Genomic DNA, 24268 nt, shown 5'->3' on the forward strand with positions numbered 1-24268 from the left:
GTTTATAACGCTGCCTCACTTCCCAATCTCTTGGGAGCTGACGTTATTAGCTATGGTCCCTGGACACTATGAACCGCACACAAGTAGGAGAGAGCTTCCAGGCAGAAAGCTGCAACGAAGGTTAGTCTGGGCCAGCTACCTGCTCCCTTCGTGCCCCTGAAGGCACTTTCAGCACATGTTTATGACGCTCACTGCCTAGGTATGTAAGACCAGATGAATAAGCCACCTCAGGGCATGGTGGCAACTTGTACATTTGCTTTCTAGGGACATTTTTCTGAATCTTCAGAGTTCAGCTTCCAATTCGTCTCAGTTTTCCTGCTGTCAGTAACCCTCCCAGCCTAAAGTGAAGGGCACAGTAACATGTATATGTATATACATATATATATATATATATATATATATACACACACACACACACTCACATACACACACACATACACACACACATACACATATATATGTGAAACATATACACAGAGTATGTATCATGTATATATACATATATGTGTGTATACACATGCACACACACACACACACACACATATATACATATAATCCAACGAAACAAAGAAATATCATCTGAAGAAGTAACAGCAGCCCAAGTCAAGCAAATGGGCCCTTGAAGCTAAGGCTAGGAACACGGAGCGTAGCATGAAGCTCACACCTCAGCCAGACTCGTCTTCCTAGAACATCACATCTACCACACTTCAGCTCAGAAGTATCCAGTGGCTCCTCGCTGCATATAGGGCAAAGTAGGAAGCGTGCTGATTTAGAGTCGAGGACCCGGGTTTAAATCCTGGCTCTGCTACTCACGTTGTAGGTCACTCTTTTTGGGCCTCAGTTTAAACTAGATGACCTTTGAGGTCCCTTCCATCTCTAAATCTACAGTCCTACGAGCCTAAACTGCTCTGGAAATCTGATTCTAGTGTCTCTCTCCAACTTTGTCTCCTATTTAACTTCAGCTAAATCTCTGCTCAGGCTGGCCTAGTCCCCTTACTGCCCCCCCGTGTGTTCCATGTTCCTGCGTCCTGCCCCCCTCCTCCACCCCAGACCTTTACATATCTTCTGCCTCCCAATCTACAGGAGCTTGCTCCTCTATTCCATGTCAGGTATTGTGGAAATACGCCATTGTCTCCGTGTTCTCATTGATGTATTTGCTCCAACAGCACAACACATAGCCTATCCGTGCTACTCGTTCTTTGCAGTTTTGTCTCTTATTAGAAGCTAGGTAGAGCAGTGGATAGAGAATTGGGTCTGGGATCAGGAAGATTTGGCTTCAGATACTTCCTAGCAATGTGACCCTGGGCAAGTCACTTACCCCTGTCTGTTTCCTCAGTTGTGAAGTGGGTATAACAATAGCATCTGCCATACAGGGCTGTTGAGAGAATATTTGTAAACCACTTGGCACAATTACTAGCACATAATAGGTGCTTAATAAATGCTTATTCCTTCCCCTTTATGTCCTCCTACAAGTTTGCTACAGGGGTCCTCCCAAGGTTCCTGGGGAGGTAAGGAGGGGAAGACATCTTTTCTTTTGACCTCATGAGGATACCAATGGAACACTCTACCTCACTCTTACCATATGATCAGCTCATCTTTTTCATGCACGCATGTCTTTGATAACATCTTTTACTCTACTTTTATCATTTCTTGTCCAGGATGTGTAGCTGCCTATTCACATCTGCCATATACTTCTTCACTGCCCTTTGGGTAACCTGAGTTTGAGTCCTTCAGAGTCAGTCATGTTTTATGATGTCTTTTTTGTGACTCTATCTCCATCTATCTAATGATAATACATGTAGTAGATACTCAGTGCCTCAAAAATATCTGTGATCTCACCAATTTGAGTGTTCCCTTCAATGGTGCTTGTTCGTGTCACACAGCTCTTGTCCATGTACTCCCCTGAGGTTACCACAGAGGGTCCAACCCAACGTGCACTCAATATCTCTGTGCCTCGGGCAATTCCTTTCAATTCTTCTACCAAATCATATTCCCTCTCAAGATCTCAGTCTTAGCCAGTGGAGGGAGTTCCCATAACAGGAGTTCCCTGTACTGATAAAATCACAGTGGCTTCACATGTTTTTACCTTTTGACCTTGGGCAAATCATTTCCCCTCTTGGGGGTCTCAATTTTTTTCTTCAGAAAGTGAGAAGATCAGACTAGATGGAACTCTAAGGTCCCTTCCTACTTAGTGCTTAGTTTCTACTTAGTTGCTCAATCACTTTCAGTGATGTCTGACTCTTCATGACCCCATATGGGGTTTTCTCGGGAAAGGTACTGGATTGGTTTGCCATTTCCTTCTCCAGCTCATTTTACAGATGAGGAAACTAAGGCAAACAAGGTTAAGTGACTTGCCCAGGGTCACACAGATAGTAAGTATCTGAGGCCAGATTTGAATTCATTTTTTCTTTTTTTTTTAATTATTGAAACTTAAATACACAATACGAAAAGAAAAAGAAATATATTATACGCTTAAATATTAAAACTTAAATATGAAGAAAAGAAAAAAAAAGCACATCAGGTGCACAGCAGACCATAAGAGAGAATTCAAAATATATAGCAATAAATTTCCATTTCAAGAAAGCCTATCTAATAAATACTACATGTTGTGTTAAGAGCTGTCCATCTTTGCTTCTTTGTTAGTTTTTTTTTGTTCTCTGCTGTGTACTTTTTTGGGTTTTTTGGGGGGGGGCTAGGCAATGGGGTTAAGTGACTTGCCCAAGGTCACACAGCTAGCAAGTGTTATGTGTCTGAGGCCGAATTTGAACTCAGGTCCTCCTGACTCCAGCGCCAGTGCTCCATTCACTGTACCACCCAGCTGCCCTTTGCTGTATACTTTTTACTTTGTTCTTTTTCCCCCCTTCCTTCCCATGCCCCCAGATTTGAATTCATGAAGAGGAATCTTCCTGACTCCAGGCCCAGTACTCTATCCACTGAGCCACTAGCTGCCTCCTACCTATGTGGACATTCTATTTTGTACAAGATTGGTTTAGAAAACAGTGATCTTGTGAAAATATGTTTAATAGACAAGTATATGTAGAGCCTACATCAGATTGCATGCCATCTTGGGGAAGGAGACCGGGAGGGAGGGAGAGAAAATTTCAAACTCAAAAGCTTATGGAAGTGAATGTTGAAACCTAAAAATAAATTAAGAGAAAAAAAAGAAAATAGTGATCTCAAAAACTCATGAACAGGCAAACCTGCCTTAGGGTCTTCTTGAATTGCTATAGTTTTTGGTTTTGTTTGTAATCATCATTAAAGGGCTACTTTATTGGTGATAAGCCTGTCCATATCTACTCAATCTGGTCCTCATATGTTAAACATCAAGTCCATTGCTAGTCTTTACTAGGAGTTATTCCAGCTAGGCACTGGAAGAATACTTCAGTAGGGGCTATTTAATGCATCATAAAAGAATATGCTGCTGCCTGACATTAGGGAAATTGCCACCTAGTCCCCAGGCTCTAGACCCCCATTCCCTAGTAGAGAATCATAAGGACAAACCTAAAAGGGACCTTTGAGGTCATCTAGTCCAATCCTCTCATTTTAGAGATGAGGAATTGAAGACCCAGAGAAGCTAAGAGATATGCCCAGCATCACACAGGTAGTCTGTAGAAGAGAAAAGATTCAAACCAAGGTCTTTGGACTCCTCTGACTCCCAGTTGAGCATTCTTTCCTCTGTGCTGTCTCCCAAAGAGAAAAGGCAGAGGGGTTAAGATGTCCACTGGGGATAGAGCCATACCTTAACGCGACAATGTCTCTGAGCATTCTAACAATCATAACCCCTTCCTCCCCCACAAGGCACATCATAACTTATACTGTGTCTGGGTTTATTTACAGAACAGGAAAGATTTCCCTGCTTCCCCCTCCTTCTCTGAGAGAAATCTGCATCCCTCTTTGAGGGAAACCTTTATTTTTAAAAAATACCCATTGGAAATCACTTAATCCCAACAGGAGGCAGCTGCTCAGAGAGGGGAACCCTTTTCCTTTGGGGCTCCCCCTGCCCAGGCAGAAGAGCCTCCATTATCAGGTGATGATGGAGTCACTGGGAAGCTAGTTGTCATGGTACCATGGAGACAAGAACTGAGAGAATAGTATAGCAGGTGAAGGGCCTCATATGGCACTCTCTGACAATGCAGTCTCTGCATTTTTACATTTCCAGTTTTCCAGGGAGTATTTATAATAGCTGCAATGAAAGGCTTAAAGAAAAAAAAAAAGGAGAATGAGGAATGTCCCCACTGACATTCATCTTATTGCTGAGTGAAATGCTCAGAAAAAAAAAAAAGCTGTGCCCAATAACTCTTCTCTATTCTCTGCCTGTCTGTACGCTCAAGGCTGGAACAAATCTCAGCACACAGAGTGAGAGTTCCCTGGGTAGCAAAAGCTAATTCTCCACTGTCCATTCATTTCCTCTCCATTTATGATCTATTTAAGAGGATTATAGTATCATAGATTTCAAGTTGGAAGTGACCTCAGTGGCTATGAAGTTCAACCTCTCCTTTTTTACAGATGAGGAAACTGAGGCACAAAATGCTCAAGTGGCTGGCCCAAGGTTACACACACAGCTACTAAGTGTCTGAGATGAAAATTACCTCAGAGCTCATAGTCTAACCCCTCTCCCCAGTTTTATAAATGAGAAAATTGAGGCTCAGACAGTGATAATCCTACTGCAAACATCTCCAGTACTGTTTCCTTTTATAAATTATTACGGTACTTAAAACAAGATGGAAGTATAAACTATATTCAAAAGGAACTTTTTCAGTCACACTGAAATCCTGGTCCTCCGACTCCAAATCCAGCACTGCTCCTTCATGTTCCCCTAACTTGTCCTCTGTCCCCAGTGAAATTTATCATCCCTCATGTAGAAAGTTAATCCTGTTAACTCATTGTCACTATGGCAGACATTTTGATACTTTCATCAGGAATACTTGAAAATTCTCTTTTGCATTAAGCATCCATTTTTTTCCACTAAGATTATGCTCAGTGGCATAGTGGATAGAGGCTTGGAACGATGAAGACTTATCTTCCCGAGTTCAAATCTTGCCTCAGACACTTACCAGCTGTGTGACTCTGGGAAAATCACTTAACCCTGTTTGCCTCAGTTTCTTCATCTGTTAAATGATCTGAAGATGGAAATGGCAAGCCATTCTAGTATCTTTGCTTAAAAAAAATTGGGGCCACAAAGAGTTAGACGCAACTCAGCAACAAGAAGATTATGTTCGACTTTGCCTGGTAAATTATTCTTACTTGTAAATCTCTTTCTTGGGGGGTTGGAAGGGGAGAGAATAAGAAGGGGAAAGGATCTAGAACAGGAGTGGGTAACCTGTGGCTTTGAGGCCACATGTGGCCCTCTAGGTCCTCAAGTGCAACCCTTTGACTGAATCCAAACGTCATAGAACAAATCCCCTTAATAAAAGGATTTGTTGTGTGAAACTTGGACTCAGTCAAAAGGCCACACCCAAGGACCTGGAAGACCATGTGTGGCCTCCAGGCTGCAGGTTCTCCACCCCTGATCTAGAATATTATATTCCAAGCTCTCCTCTTCTTTACAGTGATAGCTACCAGGTCTTTCATCATCTTAACTGTGGCTCCCTGGTACTTTGAACTCTTTCTTGTGGCTACTTGCAATATTTTTTTTTCTTTGACCCAGAAGTTCTGGCTTTTGGGCTATGACATCATAGCCAAAAGTTTTCATTTTGAGGTTTCTCTCAGGAGGTGACCAGTATATTCTATTTTCACTTTTCCCTCTGGTTCTAATAGGTTTTGGCAGTTTTCATTTACAATTTCTTGAAATATAGCATCTAGGCTTTTTTTTTTTAATTAGAATTTTCAGGTAGTCTGATGACTCTTAGATTATCTCCTCTTGACCTTTTTTCCAGGTCACTTATTTTTCATAGATGATACATTGCATTTTATTTTTTCAGTATTTTAATTTTTTTATTATTTCTTATTGTCTCATATAATTACTAATCTCTGTCTGATCCACTCTAATCTTTAAGCAGTCTATTACTTGAGTTAGGTTTTGGAGGCCACTAGGTGACACATTAGATAGAGCACTGGGCCTGGAGACAAGAAGACCTGAGTTCAAATCTGGCCTCAGACACTTACTAGCTGTGTGACCCTTGACAATTCACTTAACCTCTGTTTGCCTCAGTTTCCTCATCTGTAAAATGGGAATAATAATAATAACATTTACCTCCCAGGGTTGTTGTGAGGATCAAATGAGATGATAATTGTAAAGTGTTTAAGAAAGTGCTTGGTACATAGTAGGCACTATGTAAACACTGATGATGATGATGATGATGCCCTTCCTATACTGACCTGTCAATTCTCCCTCCAATTCTTTCCTCCAGAGCTCTCATTTCATTTATATTATCAGTTAATTTTTTTTAATCCATGCTTCATGCCTTCCAGGAATTTCAGTTTTTTGGTAAATCTGATTTTCTTTGAGATTCTGCTTGTAGAACATGGGGAGATATTATCTTCTTAGTTTGTGTTTTGAGTATCTCTGATTCTATATTTCTTTCTCATTATTGTTTTCTTATATATATATATATATATATTCATATTTGAAACCTATTCTGGAACTGAAACTTTATGATGGGAAAGAATGAGGTCTTCTTTGGTACTGCTTTTTATTATCTGGGGTCTGGCAAATGAAGGCCAGTCTGCTACCAGAGGCAAGCTGACCCAATGCACATCCTAATCATTGTCCTCCTGCTTTAAGCTCCACAGGTTTCTCTTCTCCATGGGGTCAAAGCCACATAGTTGTAGACTCCAGGTATTATCTTTAGCTAGTCCCTGGTCTGGGGTCTCTTCTGCCTGAACCCAGTACACTGCTTCAGGCTCAAGGCTTCTTTCACTTACCTTTGGTCTAAATGCTGGAAAACTTATGTAACAAACCAGGCTCTTCTGCCTAGACCTGTTCCCTAAAGCTCATAGACTTTTGGCTCTCTCTTTTGTAGGACCTTGCCTGGGAAAATGTACATACTGTAGTTTCTCCTTGGATTTATTGATCATTTCATTTTTTAAAAAATTCTTACTGGAAAGAACTGGGCTATACTGCTTCCACTCAATATGCCATCTCACTGCTAGGGGCACTTGCTTAGGAAGAATTTTCACAACAGTGGTAACAGATTACACTAAGTCATTCGTACTTTTTGTTCTGATTGAACATAAGACCAAAGGTAGATATTTTTGAGATGACTAGCAAAGGTTATGTGTGCAGTCTGTGATCCTGGATCAGAGTAAAGTTAATAGGCAGCATAAAAATCAGTTCTATATCTTCGGCCTCATTAGCATGGCTCTGTAGCCTACAGAGCTAACTGGGCCTGGTAGACTAACCTGAATATAAAGATCTTTTAATAGACTATTTCATGAATTTCAAGGCAAAGTGTATCATAAGGCAAAGGAGTTATGTCACCACCTTCAAATATGTCATAGTTGTCATCAGACGGTCCTCTCCCAAGTGCTTTTTTTTTTTTTTTAACCTAAGTTGATTCTGTTCCTTTGAGGAGAGATACTGATGGTGGCATTAAGAATGGGAAATCCCTGAAGAAAAAGTTTCTTTTTATGTAAATACTCTTTAGGAAGCAATCAAATGGGAGGGGGAAAAGAATCTTTTTATCAGATATCCCTGATAAGGATTGGAATCTAAGAGATATAAAGCACTAAGACTTTTGGAAAACACTGCATAGACAATTAACAAAAACATAGAAGACCATTCCGCAAAATTCTAACTCCCCCATAGTAAGTACTCAAAAGATAGGAACAAACAGTTATCAAAAGCACATTTGCAATCTATTAAGTTACATAAAAAATTCTCCAAAACACTAATAATAAGAAATATAAATCAAAACAACCCTGAGGTTATACTTCACACCTAGCAAATTCACAAAAATGGAGAAAGATGGAAATAATGTTGCAGGAGGTATGGAAAATAAGCACACTGATGCATTATTGGTAGCGCTATGAGTTAGTATAACCATTCTGGAAAGCAATTTGGAATTATGCAAATCAAATGACTAAGAAGTCTATACCCTTTGACCCACAGATTTCCCCTACTGGGTATTTGCCGCAAAGAGGTAATTGACAAAAGGAAAGGCTCTGTTTACACCAAAATATTTATACTAACACTTCTTGTGGTAGCAAAGAGTCCATCTTGTTTTAACAAAGTAGATGCCTGTCGTTAATGGAATGGCTAAACAAATTGTGGTACATGATTGTAATGGAATGTCACTATGCTTTAATGCTATGCTGACATGATGGATATAGAGAAGCATAGAAAGATTTATGTGAACTGATGCAAATATGACATACGCGTAGCCCTAAAAACAATACATACAATGGCTGCATCAGTGAAAGCTAAAATAACTATCACCAACAAAAAACTGAAGATGATTGCTGGGAAATTATAAAGAACAAGCTTGGCCCCAAAAAAGAGATAAAAGAAGACACTAACCCCTGCTTCTTTTCATAGGTTGGGGCTATGGGCTGGATTCAAGTGTATGGAACATTGCATCTAATGCCATATATTTTTAATGTATTTATTGACTTTGCTGATTTTTTTCTTTTCTTTTTTTCTTCTAAAAACATTTTTTTATTACAAGGGATGGCCTGGCAGGGAGATACAGGAGGAAATCAAAATGATGAAAAAGCAAAATATATCAATGAACTCTTTTTAAAAACAAATACCCTGGGACAATTAGGTGTTGCGGTGGATAGAGCACTGGTTCTGGAGTCAAGAGAACCTGAGTTCAAATCCAGCCTCAAACACTTACTAGTTGTGTGATCCTGGGCAAGTCACTTAGCCCCAATTGCCTCTAAAAAAAAAAATACCCTTCAACAAGCAATTTTTCTGAATTACTTGGCCACAGGGAAAGAAATGCAGCCTATACCCTGTTCTTTCATTGTCAGTTTGACTATGTAGAATAAGAAATCTCTTTCTTTCTACTAATATTTTCATCAATTTCTATCCAGTTCATCCCAAGCTCTTTGAAACATAATCTTGAGAACCATTACAATCCTGTTATATTGACTTTGTTTCTTTTTTAAAATTTTATTGATATTTTTATTAGCACATAATTTTTATTTCTAAAAATATTCCTCCCCCTCCTTCCCAAGGAGCTGTTCCCTACAATAAAGAACAAGTAAAAAAAAATGGGGGTGGGGGTCGGGTGGGGGTAGAGAGCATTTCAGTGAAGCTAAATGGCACATGAATTGAGTCTATTGATGTATACCCAAAGCAAAGAGGCAGATATATATATAATATATATCTACACTCACACACACATATGCATGTATGTATATCTGTGTTTATGTGTGTATGCATGTATATGTATGTATATTCCTTTTTCTCTTTCAGGGCCAAGCTTAGTCATCATAGGTTGTCCCCAAAGTCTTAGTGCAGTTTTAAGATTTAAGTTTGTTTTTAGCTTAAAACTACACTAAGAATTTTGTGATAATCCTGTATATTATTTTCCTAGTTCTGCTTTGCATTGGTTTTTCCAAGTCTTCCCATGCTTCTCTGTATTCTTCACATTTATTGCTTTTTTAGGGTGATTATTCCATTACAATGATATGCCACAATGTGTTTAGTCATTCCTCAATCAATAAGGTATATTGACTCTCTGAAACTCAAGCCTTACCCAGTGGGATTCACCTAGAGCATAAATTCTGAGGTTGTCTTATAGATTTATAACTAAAATACTAGATCATACTGCAGGAAAACAAAAGATCATCCTATTCAACCCTCTCATTTCAAAGATGAAGAAACTGAGGCCCAGAGAAGAGTGAATGGCTTATTCAGACTCCTACACTGAGTTAATAGTACAGTTGGAACTCAAACCAACTTTCGTTATTCCTAGCCAGTGGTTCTTTGGGTCTTATACACCTATTCAACTATACTACCCACCCTCCCCCATTTCAAATGGAGTTGTTTTCACTGTATTTGTCTCATAAGAGGATTCTGATAGAAAGCTTTCTTTCTCAGAATTTAAGAATTATTTGTGTAGTATTAGTACTAATTTTTTATAAGTTTGATAGAAAGTTTGTGTAAATCTATCAAGAGAAGAAGTTTTTATCTTTGGTAGCTTCCTTATAGCTATTTCTATTACTTTCTCTGATATTATGCTTCACTCTTGCCATATGACCCATCCATCTTTTTGCATTATACCATTCTTCATTGACATCTTTCCTAATTTTTTATGTGTTGCAGCTAGGGGTAGGCTGGTAAAATGTTTAATAACCAGCTCTCTTGAGGGGGGAGGGGAGGACTGGATCGGGGTAGGGAGGCAGAATGTACCAAAGTTACTCTTGTAATAATCCATCACTTCAAGTCTAGATAAGCGATAATAACAACAAAAATCAAGCCTCAATTTTTAGCCTTTACTGACTTCTGGAAATTTAACAATCATCCAGTTGGTCTGAGCTGGCTCCAATACGCTTCCCGCTTGCAACCTGCTGCCACCCACCATACTGGCTGACACTCACCATTGCCCTCTAGGTGTTGAAGCATTATCTGCCAGCACCACCAAACAACTGAGGACAAACTACAGCTAGGGAGATGGGGAGCAGTTACCGAAGGCAACACAATCCCAAGCACCGTCTTAGCAGATGGGCATGGCCCACTGGCCAAGCCCAGGCAGGATTCTCATTAAGTATTACTAGTGGTGCCTAAAACACCCCCATGGGTACATTGGCTCTGAAGAGCAAGGAAATGAAGCAAACTACAGCAGCACTGCTGCAGAATGAAAGTTAAAAAGCTAAAATTGAGCTCATCACTTACCAGCTGAAAAGACACCAGCTTGCAGTATTAAAAATGTAACAGCATGTTTGACATTGGAGGACGCTTCATCAGCAACAAAATACACGTGAGCCACTATTCCCAAATTCCCATCTGAGTTGAAGCCAGTGATTTGTTTTATTTTTCCCCCTGTTCTTATAGCTTCCCAACTTTGGAGGGATTAATTGAGATAGGGAAAGCTATGCAAGATCAGACTGCAATTCAAAGTTTTGCGCTCAGGTCATTTAATTTGGAAAGATATTGACTCTAAGGACAGAGGACTTGGGTTCAGTTCCACCTCTGCTCCTTAATGCCTGTGTGACCTTGGGTAAGTCATTTAACCTCCCTGGGTCTCAGTTTCCTCATCTGTAAAATGAAAGGATTGGCATAGATGACGTGTAAAGGCCCTTCCTGTTCTGGGTCTATGTTTTTATGCTGGACTGGCCTTTTAATGTAAGTGAAAGCCTATAACAAACTTTTCCTTTCTAGTCTCACAGGGTACCTCATTTCCACATTTTTTTTTTTTTTTTTGGTGAGGCAACTGAGGTTAAGTGACTTGCCCAGGGTCACACAGCTAATGAGTGTTATGTGTTTGAGGCCGGATTTGAACTCGGGTCCTCCTGACTCAAGGGCCAGTGCTCTATCCACTGCGCCACCTAGCTGCCCCTCCACATTTTTCTAATGCACTTATATGAAATTGTAAGTCATAGCTTTCTGTTGGTGGTATCTCATCCCTATAATCTAGGCTATAATCTCTCTGTGGACAGGGACCACTTATAGCTTTATATCTCTCCTAGACTAAATAAATCAAACCTTTTGCAGGGATAGGGAACTTGCTGCCTGGAGGCCACATGGCCTTCTAGGTCCTTGGGTGAGGCCTTTTGACTGAGTCCAAGTTTTACAGAACAAATCCTTTTATTAAGGGGATTTGTTCTGTGAAGTTTGGATTCAGTCAAAGGGCCACACTTGAGGACCTATGTAACCTCAAGGCCTCAGGTTCTCCTTAATGCATACTATTTATTATCGGTCTTTGTATACATATCTTTGAAGCTGGATTGTAGAGATAGATTTAAATAATAATAATAATAAATTGGTATCAGAAGAACATTCGGGAACATTGGCTCATGTGGTATTTTGCTGCTTAGAAAAAAAATGCATTTACAGCATTGTTGCCTTAAGTGAGGCAGGGACACTGAGAGATTAAGCTTCTTGCCCAATGTGACACAACCAATGTTTCTCAGAAGTGGCTGTTGGGGGCAGCTAGATGGCGCAGTGCATAGAGCACCGGCCCTGGAGGACCTGAGTTCAAATCCAGCCTCAGACACATAACACTTACTAGCTATGTGACTCTGGGCAAGTCACTTAACCCCAATTGTTTCACCAAAAAAAAAAAAGAAGAAGAAGAAGTGGCTCTTGAAGTCATGTCTTCCTGACCCTAAAGTCAGTCTTTAATACATCATCCCATGCTTCCACACTTAAACAGCTGTCTTAAACTCTAGGTTACAGAGAAGGTTTCATTCAGCATTGGCAGGAGGAGTTTCCTCTTACAGGAATTCCCTAGACCAATGAAATCACAGGTCTAGTAAAAACCAATTAATTTATTATGCATAGATGAGCTCATCAATGAAGTTCTAAACTCTAGTTGGCAGTACCCCATCTTAATTGTCTTCTCTGTCCCAAACAATGCCTATTGCTGTCATGTCTATTCAATAAATACTTAATGAACAAATAAATAAATGGCTAGTCTATTCCAAATGGTCCACAATGGGGTGGACCCTTCTATCAGAATTAAGAAATACCACATCAGGGACAGCTCCATAACCCATGCAGCACAAGATTCTGGATGGAGTAGTATAGAGACAGCCAAATCACCTATGACTCCTTGCATACTCCATCACAGAACCTTACCAGTCTTTCTCAACTGTAGTCTAGCTGCTCCACTTAGTCTATAAGAATTTGAAATCACCAGCTGTAGTTTTAGACTAGAGCCTGTGAACAATGATGTGTGTGTGTGTGCGCACATGTGCATGTGCATTTCCAAAATAAATCTAATAATAAAATGACAGGCATAAGCAGAGGGCACAAGCAGAGCTATAGAGACAGCTCAGCCTGCCTATGTAACCATCACATAAAGCAGCCATTAAATGACCAGGCAGATGGGGTTTAAAGTTGCAATGCCTGATACTGCCCCCTTTTCCTCCAATATCAGGTACTACTATAAGAAGATGAACCACATAGACTGGGGTCCAAAGAAAGGCTCCATTTCCAGTAACGCTAGGGCAGCTTTCAGTTGCTAGTGAGACATACCAGACCTTTCATGTTACCATTTAGCCTACCCTAATTTTCTCATCTATTTTTTTCCCATTAATATTTTCCTATTTCAACTTTATATGATTTTTAGCTTTAGGTCCTTGGAAAGTTATTAATTGGTTATTTCCTAACTCTTCACCTCTGCATTCTTTAAATGCAGTTATTTTCTGGTACCTTGGTAACTATATTCATTCATTCATTCATTCAAAGGCAATGCAGCGTGATGGAAAAGGCACTTGTGATTGGGGTGAAGGGGGCAGAACAATGGGACCTGAGTTCTACTAAATAGTATCTGGGTTATGTTGAACAAGGTATTTCACTCTTCTAGGCCTTGGCTTCCTCATTGGTAAAATGCAGTATAAACACTATGCAAGGCATTGTACTAAGTGCTATGAAGAAGACAGAGATGAACAATAAATCTCTGTTCAATCATTTTCAGTCATGTCCAACTCTTTGCGACCCCATTTGGGGTTTTCTTGGCAAAGATACTGAAGCAGTTTCTCATTTCTTTCTCCAGCTCATTTTACAGATGAGGAAACTGAGGCAAACAGGATTAAGAGACTTGCCCAGGGTCACATAACTATTAAATGTCTGAGGCAGGATTGAATTCAGGTCCTGCAGACTCCAGGGCCGGCACTCTATCCACTGGGCCACCTAGCTGAATAATAAATACATGGTCCCCATCCTCAAGAAATTAGCAATCTAGGGATCCACAGGATTATCAATACAGAATGAACCTCCAAAGACATTAAGTCTTTCACTCAATAAAATATAAGGTCTTTGTCAGGGTAAGGGGTGGGGAGGTGACTGTTTTGTTTTTGTCATTGTATTCCCAGCACGTAGCAGAGTCCCTGGAATAGAAAAGGGGGTTAATTAACACTCCTTGAATGGCATTATATAGAAGCAGAGAGAATATATATATATATAATATATATATACACACACATATGTATATTTGAATACATACATATACATATAAACACATACATATATAAAACATTCATATACATATGTTTACTGTAAATTGGATAAAAAATCTGAAGGCCAGAAGAATCTTTTTTTTGCCAAGGAAAGGATCCTTGGAAGTAATACTAGTTCTCATTTGTATTAAAAATCCATTGTCCTAGCACTTAGAGACAATTTTGCCACACAATCCCCAACTCAGTAGCATAGGCTCAAGTTGTGGAAGTGAGGAGGTGGAAATAACATAGAACACATGTTTTATGCTCTGTCTACTTTCTACCAGCTGGGTCCCAAAGCTTCCTTTTATTCTGATAGTATAACAAAAATCTCACTTATTCAGACCAACCAGAAAGGGATTGGGACAAGCTCCCTTTGAATGATTGTAAAACCTGTATTATAGACTATTTTCCCAAAAAATGCAATTTGTTATTTCCAAATATATTAAGAAACTTGACCTAGAGGTCAACAAAGTGTTGCCTAGTAGAGAAGCCATAGTATACAAGGGGAACTGTTTTAATGACACAAGAATGGTTTGTAATGAATGGACACTTGTAAAATGCTTGCAAACAGGGTATAAACTAGAAGCATCCCCCTCTATCCCCAGTCTGCTTCACAGCATTCTTCACTGCTAGTTCACTGATAGAATTTTTGCCATGGTCAGACATAGAAAGGCCATGCTTGATTCTTGAACAACACATTTAAATCAGAAGGTAGCTTGTGGGGAAAGTGCTAGACGAAGAATCAGAAAACTGTGATTTTGTTCCTTCGTCAGCCGCTCAAGTTGCTATGAGATTTTGAGCAGGTCACTTAACTTCTGAGTTCCATTATCTATAAAATGACATCATATACAGAATCCCTGCCTTCACCCCAATTCAGCCTCACCCTCAGGAGCTCCACAGAGGCGTCATTGTAAGGTAATAGAAACATCCCCAAGCCCCCAAGTCAGTCAGCTAACAAGTAAGGCAAAAATAGTCCTTGCCCTCAAGGAGCTCACATCAAAATGGAGGAAATAACATGTAAATAACATGGTATATTCAAGATACATCCATTGTAAGTAGAAGGTAATCTCAGAGAGAAAGGCACTCACAACTGGGAAGGACCAGAAAAGGCCCCCTGCTGAAGGTGGGATTTGAGCTGAGTCTTGGTGGAAGCTAAGGAATCTAAGAAGCAGAGGGAAAAAGGGGCAGCCAGGACAAAGGCAGGGCATTGAGCAAGAACAACTAGTAAGCCTAGCACATGTGGATGGAGAGTAAAGGGTAAGAAAATAGGAAAGATAGAAAGGAGCCAGGTTATGAAGGGCTTACAATGCCAAGTAAAGGCCTTTATATTAGATCTTGGAGGTAACGAGGAGCAACTGGAGTTTATTAAATGGGGAAACATGGTCAAACTTTAGGAAAATCACCTTGGTAGAAGAAGGGAAGAGGGATTGGAGTGGGGAAAGATGTGAGGCACAGAGACCAACCAGAAAGCTATTGCAATTGTTCAGTTGAGAGGCAGAGGGGTTTAGAGTAGTGGCTATGTGAGTGGAGAGAAGGAGGTACATATGAGAGATGTTGGGAAGGCAGAAATGAGAAGATTTGACAATGGACTGGATTGTGGGATGAGTGACAGTGAGAAGCTGAGGATGAAGTTTGGGATTTTGAGCCTTGGGGCCTTCATCAGTCATAAGAAAGTTCAGAAGATAAAAAAGGATTTGGGAAGGAGAGGGGAGGGAATGATGAATTATGTTTTGAACATGTTGAGTTTAAGATGCCTATGGGACATCTAGTGTAAGATTTCCAAAAAGGTAGTTGGTGTTTCAGTACTCTATCTCAAGAGCAAGACTAGAGTTCAATATATAATCTGGAATTCATCTGAAGAGATGATAATTGAATCTGTGAAAGCTAATGAGATCACCAAATTGAAATGGTATAATAGGAGAAGAGAAGGGGACCCAAACCAAGGTCTTGGAGAATATCCATGGTGAGTGGGTATGACATGGATGAAGAACTAGCAAAGAAGACAGGAATGGATAGGTAGGAAGAGAACCACAACCAGTGACATAAATACTCAGAAAGGGAAAAGTATCAGGAGGAGGTGATCAACAGTGTCAAATGCTGCAAAAAGAGTCAAAAAGGTCATTAGATTTGATGATTAAGAGATCACTATTAACTTTGAAGAAAGCAGTTTCAATTGAAGGATGAGGTTCAAAGCTAGATTGCATTTACTCACAAACAAAAAGAGACCTATAGGATTATAGGTAGTGCGGATAATAAGATCAAGTAAGGAGGGAAATGGATGAGTTTGTAGGCAGCAGGAGAGGAACCAGTAAATAGAAGAAGATTAAAGATTAGTGAATGAGGATGATACTAGAAGCAATCTTCTAGAGAAAGTAGGAAGGGATGAGATCAAGGACTGACCTTGGTAAGGAAAAAGGCCACCTTACTGAGGAAGCTATCTAAGGCATGTGAGATGAGAGGAGGGAACTCTAATATAGATACATAGATATAGCTATAAATAGATATCACCTTAGTTTTTTTTTCAGTGAAATATGAGACAAGAGCCTCAATTGAGAGGGTGATAGAAGGAGTGATTTGGGAGACTTGAGGAGGGATGAGAAGGTTTAAAATAGCTGCTGTAGAGAGTGAGATAATGAAGCAATTAAGGAGAAGTAAAAATCATTGCCTTATTACACTGAGAGTCCAGCTGAGATTAGGTAACATAAATTTGTAGTAGACCTCATCAGCACAGTTTTATTATTTCCTCTAGCTCTGTCCAGCAGTATATAAATGGGAAAGAAGATGGATGGTAGGAGTAATCCATGGTTGGGGTTTGGCAGAGCATCATCAGTAATAGAACAGTTGGATGAGGACTTCAAGTGTAGATAGAGTATAAAATTGAGTTGGTTCACCCAAGGGTCAAGATAAGGAAGGAAGAATAGTGTAGGAAGGATGGGAGATGCTGCCACTCCCAGGCTGCTGTGCCTAGCTGCATATTGGTGACTGTTAGCTAGTAGTTGGTGGTGGTGTTGAGGAAGGTGGTCCTCTTCTCCACAATGATTCCTCTCTTCAATAATGGCTGGGGAGAGAGTGCTATTCCCAAGGCTCTTGGGTCTGTGTCCCGACACCTAGCTGTCATTTAAATGCTTGTTGATTGGTTGCTTACTTAGCTTTCTATTCAATCCCATGCAACATAATTACTAAGTGCCTACTATGTGCAAGTCCTTGTGCTAGTAAGTGCTATAGGAGCTATAGATATAGACAAAGTCTCTGTCCCCATGGAGTTTATAGAGAGATGAGATATGGTATAGCCCAATCAGTTGCATCTGAACAGCAACGCGATTGAATTTATCACAACAAAATCGAAACTACTGGACTTGAGCAGACAATTAGAGATTTTGTTGTTCATTCCCCCAACAGTCATCCTGATGATCGGTGGGTCCCACTGTGCTAGCTAATTCATAGCTGCTGATGATGCAAAATCCTCAGGGGAAGTCATTTATGGAATCAGAATCAAAGCATGTGCTCCCTCTCTAATCCTTCTCCTTTCTTAGGATGAATGCAAGCTTGGACTCATCCAGACCCTTCCCCCCGCCATCCCACCCTGAAAAGAAAACCTTCCCACTCCCATCTACAATACAGGGAATCTACAGCCACCCCCTTTCCTTATTACAAGTGTACATTAAGCTTTAAGGTTATTGTAGTACATTTTTGTGTAGTCAACCTCCCAGGGGCCTCTGAAACCCAACTTAACTTCATCTCTTCTTAGCACTAACCACAAGTCAAGTCTTCTACCATCACCCTCCTCTCCTTTATTGCTTATTTATTCTCCTTTCACGGGGAAGTCCCAGATAACCATTCATCCCTAGAATGTTGCCATGCTTCTTGCTAAGAAAGGGGTGGAGATGGAAAGGAAATACAGTCCTTTTCAGCTGTGGGGTACAAGAGCTAGTCTAGAAACACCTTTCAGGCAGCCAGTAAACACTTATTAAGCACCTGTTATGTGCCAGGCAGGAAATGAAGAGATGGCTGACCTGGGCTCCCTCCTTAAATGGAGATTCTTGGAGGAAAGGAAACTTCTCCAGCTAGAGGGAGGGAGGGGTCCCAAGGGTAGAGGGTACTGATGAGGTGTGGGTCTCAGGGCTGAAATGATCTTACAGGATCACCAGCCTGGAAACCTGGACTATCTCTGCTCTTATAAGTCTGCTGCTGGCAGCCTCTAAAGGAAGGAGAAGATGGTGCCCTCTCAAGGGTTATTAGCAAGAGCTGTTGCCTTTCTGCTCCACAGAATAATTACCCAGCCTTCTTAAATATGGTGGTACCAGGTTCTGAAGGATAGGATAGGAGAAAGGAAGGTATTCCTCAGAGAAAATACAGAGAGATGGGAAAGGATGAGACCTATTCAGGGAACATTAAGTACATATTTGGTTGGAGTGGAATGTTCAGAAAGATGAGTTGTTGGAGATGAGGCTTAAAAGAAAGGTGAGTGCCAAGTTCTGCAGGGCTTTGAATGCCAAACTAAGGAATTTGAATGACTTTTGGAGCAAGGCTGCAACTATGAAAACAACATCTTGGGAAGGCTAGTCTAGTGTGGGTGTGCAGAAGAATTGTGTGGGGAAAGAATGGAGACAGAGAACAATGAGAAGTTCATGGTCCAGGTGTAGTGATAAAGGCTGAACTAGGGTGATGACAGAAGAGACATTACCAAGGAAGAACTGATAAGATTAATTAGATGTGATGAGAGGAGAAAGAGTCAAAGATGACTCCAAAGTTTTGAACCTGGCTAACTGGAAGACTCATAGAATTAACAGAAATAGGATATAATAAAAAGTCAGAAGGGAGGATGAGCTGGGGTAGAGGGTGGAGAGGAAGAGCAGTTTGATTTAGATGGCTTGAGTTTGAGGTAGCAGCAGAATATCCAAGTGGACAGGAACCTGTGAGAGATGTCAAGGCTAAAGCTTGGAAGTTTCAATACTAGTCTTCTCTTTAAAAAAAAATTCTTAACTTTTATTGCTGTCTTTTATTTCTAAGCCACCTTCATATCCAACTATATATCCTTACCCTCTTTACCACCCAATCAGCCACCACCTGTAATAAATAATCAGAATAAAATAGGGGGAAATGAAGTTCAGCAAAACTAACCAATACATCAACTAAGACTGACAGTATATGCAGAGTTCTATATCCATAATCTCCCACCTATGTAACTGAAGGGAGAGAAATGAATTCTTTCAGTTTTCTCTGAAGCCAAGCTTGAATACCTGTTCTGTTCAGCAGTTTATAATGACTAAGAGATAAATTTAATGCTATATTTAGGAAAAAATAATCAGAGGAAGACTTTTCTAAAGAGCTCCCCATTAGAGGTGCCTGCTGATGAAAGCAAAACTGTTGGCCTTTGGGTTGGGTTTTCATCCCCTCCTGCCTTCGAAAGAAGAAATAGAAGTCAGGCACTACTTCAAGTTAAATCACAACATTATTAAAAGTCCTTTGATGACTTGAACTTACCAAGTGCCTACAAATAGATAGTCCTTGTTAGTCTAGTAGACTGAACATCTTAAGACTCTATCTGGTGACTTGAGCTGAGAGAAATGTGATAAGCCTCATAAAGTCATGTCACTTCTTAGTTCAAAAATCTTCAATGGTTCTTGACTACCTACTAAGCAAGGTTCAAAGGCCTTTGCCTGGCATTCAAAACTCTTTAAAATTTGTTGCCACCCAATAAAGAGAGAGAGAGGGGAGGGGGAAGGGAAAGAGAGGGAGAGGGAAGGAGAGGGAGGGAAGGGGGAAAGGGGGAAGAGGAAGAGAGAGAGAGAGCTCCCCATTGCCTTAGTTTCCCAGATTGTTTTAATGTAGTGAATTCTTTGTCTTTAATGGAGGGCCACCAAACAGAGTGGCTTCATTTGATGGATGACATCAATGAAGGGAAAACTCCGAATGACATCAGCTCTCCAAGTTGTTCCTCCTGGGTTTTGTGAGGCCCAGCCTGGCTTTTGGATTTCTCCTGTACCTAGCCCTGGTTCAGAGCTATTTAATTGGAATACCTTCACTTTAGCTTGTGCTCTTCCTTTGCAGTTTTTGAGGAGCCAGAAGATCCAAGCAACAGGTCATTTTTTTCTGAAATCATCTCTTCAATTTCTGATGTGAAGTTCAGTCATAGCGGAAGGTATATCATGACCAGGGATTATCTGACCGTCAAAGTCTGGGACCTCAACATGGAAAATCGGCCCATTGAGACTTACCAGGTACAGTACTGGGTCAGTCACCCAGGGACAGGATGAGCCCTCACTAGCTAGATAGCTCATGATACAAGAGAAGTATGACATGTACTCCTTGTCCTCAAGGAGCTTACAATCTAGACTTCCAAGTTGTTCCATGTGTCTAAGGCCATATGTAATTGACTGCTATATTATGTGGACCTCCTATAATGCCTGAGGGTTTCCTAGAGGGTCACTGTAAACTGTAGGAGCAAAGGGTGGTCTCATGGAGGGAAGTGGGTGTTGACTTGAGCTTGGTGGGATTTGAAGAGGGTAGGAAGGCATTCTGGGAAGGGCATTGAAGGTAAGTAAAGGTGCAGAGATGAGATGGGCATGGTGTATGCCCTGATATTTGGAACAAGAGGCATTTCTAGAGTCTTATGAACTAGGTGGAAAAGATAAAGAAAAATTATATAAGAGAAATGGGAAAAAGGGGGAAACGTGAAACAATAGGGAATAAAGCAAGGTAAAAACGTGCGCACGCTGCACGCGCACACACACACACAGGCCCTGGAGTCAGCCATATAGCATACACTACTTAACAATTGCTTTTCTACTAGAGACAATAGGGTCATTGAGGATGGAGCACAATTCAAACTTTTCATCCTCTTCATACTAATGAGCATCAAAGAGCTCTCTAAGTGCTGCTCAGTTCAGGGAAATAAATGCCAAGTGCCTCTTAGGAATGAGTCCAGGACAGCGCCCAGCAGTTCTTAGGCTCTAGGACTGAAGGAGAGGGCAGGGAAGCCAAACGATCCATTATAGATATAAGCAGATGTGATCCTACGCTGCTAGAGACATCTCCACAGCCTTAGCAATTAGAGATTATAGCCATATTAATGAACTAAGTAGAATAGATGAAGGATAATCCTACAAGAGAACTGAGAATGATATCTAGGAAAAGAAACATTGAACAATAGAGGAGGAAGGAAGCTGCAGTTAGCAGGAAGCATGGTATGATAGACAGAGGACTAGAATACAAATCTGGAAGACCTGGGTTCATATTCTTTCTGAGAAACTTAAGCTGTATGATGGTGGGCAAGTCACTTAACCACTCAAACCCAGTTCTTCATCAATAAAACTGAGATTGATCTAGATCAGTAGTGTCAAACTCAAAATAGAAATGGAGCCTGCTAATCTATACATAAAGATCCCTGGGTGACATATTGACTTAGTTTAAAAATGTAATATTATCTATGTTTTTATTTCATTTTTATTCATTTTGTTAAATAGCTCCCAATTACATTTTAATCTAGTCCTGGCTACACTTACGAGGCCACATTTAGGCTATGGGTATGCTATCTCTGGCCTCTAAAGTCTTTTCCAGATCTAAATCTATGACACTATGAGGTTTAGAAGGCAGTGTGGAGTAATGGATAAATGCTCCATTTTCAATCAGGAAGACCTTGGTTCAAATCACTCTCTAGGTATCTGACCTTGGAAAGTCACTTAACTAACCTCTGGGGGCCTCAGTTTCTTCATCAATAAAAAAGAGAGTTGGATCAGATGACCTTGAATGTCCCTTCCAGCTTTTAATTCTTTAATCATGTGAGCCTAACACGACAAATACTTCTTCAGTGGGGCAGTGTGGCCACTATCCCAAGGAACCTCCCGAACACATTTCTGTCTTGGCACTGCTTCCTTCACAGGGCCACCTTTACTCTAGCTAAAAATATGCCTAGTTATAGGCCAACAGCCTGGAGCCAGAACAGCCTTAGGCACTGCCTTCCATCTTTCCAAGTACATAGACAAGCAGAGAGAAGATGAGCCATTTCCCAACCCCCACAGATAGTGGGGCTTCAAGTTTCTCCTTCACTGGGTCATTTTGACTAGTGCTAAGACTGTGAGGGAGGGACTTGGCCATTTTCTCCTATTCCATGGGGGAGGAAATGGGAAGCTGAGCATGTTCCTTAGCCAGTGAACTGTAGAGAGAGCTTGTGCCCTAGGGCACGGGTCAGAGTGTACCAAGTGCTCAACAGGGCTTGACCTTTAATTGCTCTGATTCCTTTTTATACAAGACTAATCTGAAGGGGAAAGGAGAAAATCCAGTGAACCTGCTTTAACGTGTTCCATGGTAGTTTTACTTTGGCCTTTTTTCCCCTATGTAACAGGCTGTAGAGTACAAGCCATTTGGAAACACTGGTCATTAAGTGTTAAGGACCCCACACTTCATTCACCATTTGGTCGTTAGGCAAACCTTAAGCAACTAAGCCCAAAGCATTGTGCTAGAGGAGATACAAAATTAGAGAAGGATCTGATTTAAAGCTCACAATGTTCCTTCCCTCATGGAGCTTATAATCTAATAAATGGATATAACACAAACATAGTAAACTATAATGTACAATTATATGATAAATGCATTACAGAGGTATAAAACAAAATGCTAATTAAGGTGGACAAAGGACCATCCCTGTTACTGGCACTTTGACAAGTCCAAGACCCAGAGTTTGTGCCTTTAAGGAGTTTACAAGCCCATTGATCTCCCTTCAAGGGCCATGCCTACAGAACTCATGATGGCACTTAAATAGTTGCCAACTAAATCTGATTATTGAACACCTACTATGTTTAGTACTATGCCAAGTGCTGTGAGGGATATAATAAGGACAGTAAAAGGTCTGGCCCCTTCCCTCAAAGAGTTTATATTCTAGTCGAAGAGGCAAGATAGATATACATTTATGTCAAGTTAACAATCCAAGGCAATATGCGATTAAGTACCAGGGTACATGATCTAGAAGATGCTAAATGCTCCATAAATTGAGAAGAAGAGGGGAAGAGAACAATGGGGGCGCCATTGCGGAGAAGGTGATAACTGAGCTGGGTAGGATTTAACTGGGTGAAGAGGAAAGAGAAGGACAGGAAATACAGCAGGAGCTATATTTAAATTCTACTAAATATAATAAATATTAAGTAATTACTATGCGTAAGACGGTGTGGTAGGCCCTGGTCTCTACAAAGACAAAACAAAACAGTCTCTGCCCACAAGGAGTTTACATTCCACTAAAGCATGAACAATATATTTGGAAGATAATGTAAAAATCAACATAGCTAAATGAGTGTAGGCTCTAAGTGGAGTCATGTTCCAGAGGATTTTAAATGCCAGGCTAAGAAATTTGGATTTTATCCCGCAGACTATGAAGTGATTGAAAATATTAAGTGGGGGGAGGGCTGAATGAGATCTCTATTTGGAGGGAAGATGAGACTGATGTCAAATATGCAGGATGGATTAGAGACAGTGAGACCAACTTAGGGCAATTGCAATAATTAAGAGATAAAGTGGTGAAGGCTGACCAGCGTGACAATATCAGGAGTGAATGAATGTAAGATCATTTGGAATCTAAGCATTTGGGGACTTTTGGGACTTTTCCCCAGGAGCTAATAATAGCAGATCCTTATTTAGAGTTCACCAAGCCCTAATTGTCTGGGTTCTTCCCTGGAACTCTTTATGCCTAGAAGCCACAAGAGCATCCCATTAAGAACAAAAACAAAAGGTCAAGCAGCCAAGTCCATGATAAGGTGTGTTCTCATTCCTGAAATAACCTGTGGCTATTTTACCTTGACCAGCTCTCTCTTCCCCATCCCGATTCTCTCTCCCCACTTATCACACTTCCTTTCTGAGATGGATATTTCTCTACCCCTTTGACCTCACTTAGATTCACTGTTCCAAAACCTAGACACTTCAAGAAGAAACTCAGAACCCAAAAACCCAGTGTTGGCCCTGGGCAGCTGCGTACCACATCCACAGTCCAGTATTGGTGCTCACAGACCATCTGAAGGGTGGTAGTGACTCAGCAAAACAAATGACTATAACTCACTTGTACACACCTTCATCCTGTAGACAATGAGTCTATACAGGGACCTTGCACACATCCATCTCCCATAAGGCAGACACCGCCTCCTAATTCCCAGTGGTGGAAGACAGCACCTCAGGTTCATCTGCCCATAAAACAGAGGTGATAATATTATTCCCCATACCCACGAGAAGT

General features: G+C 40.6%; 1 protein-coding gene across 5 annotated transcripts in view; it reads left to right on the top strand.

The window, feature by feature from the left end:
* PPP2R2B (protein phosphatase 2 regulatory subunit Bbeta) overlaps positions 1–24268 on the top strand; it is a 459792-nt gene that overhangs the window by 431195 nt on the left and 4329 nt on the right. For all 5 annotated transcript variants that reach the window (XM_027841646.1, XM_027841648.1, XM_027841650.1 and 2 more), the window contains one exon: positions 20104–20273. In XM_027841646.1, the coding sequence (XP_027697447.1) occupies positions 20104–20273 (170 nt within the window). The remainder of the gene's footprint in view (positions 1–20103; positions 20274–24268) is intronic.

The sequence above is a fragment of the Vombatus ursinus genome, unplaced genomic scaffold (genome assembly GCF_900497805.2).
Source record: "Vombatus ursinus unplaced genomic scaffold, bare-nosed wombat genome assembly UNPS02014863.1, whole genome shotgun sequence".
Taxonomy (NCBI): domain Eukaryota; kingdom Metazoa; phylum Chordata; class Mammalia; order Diprotodontia; family Vombatidae; genus Vombatus; species Vombatus ursinus.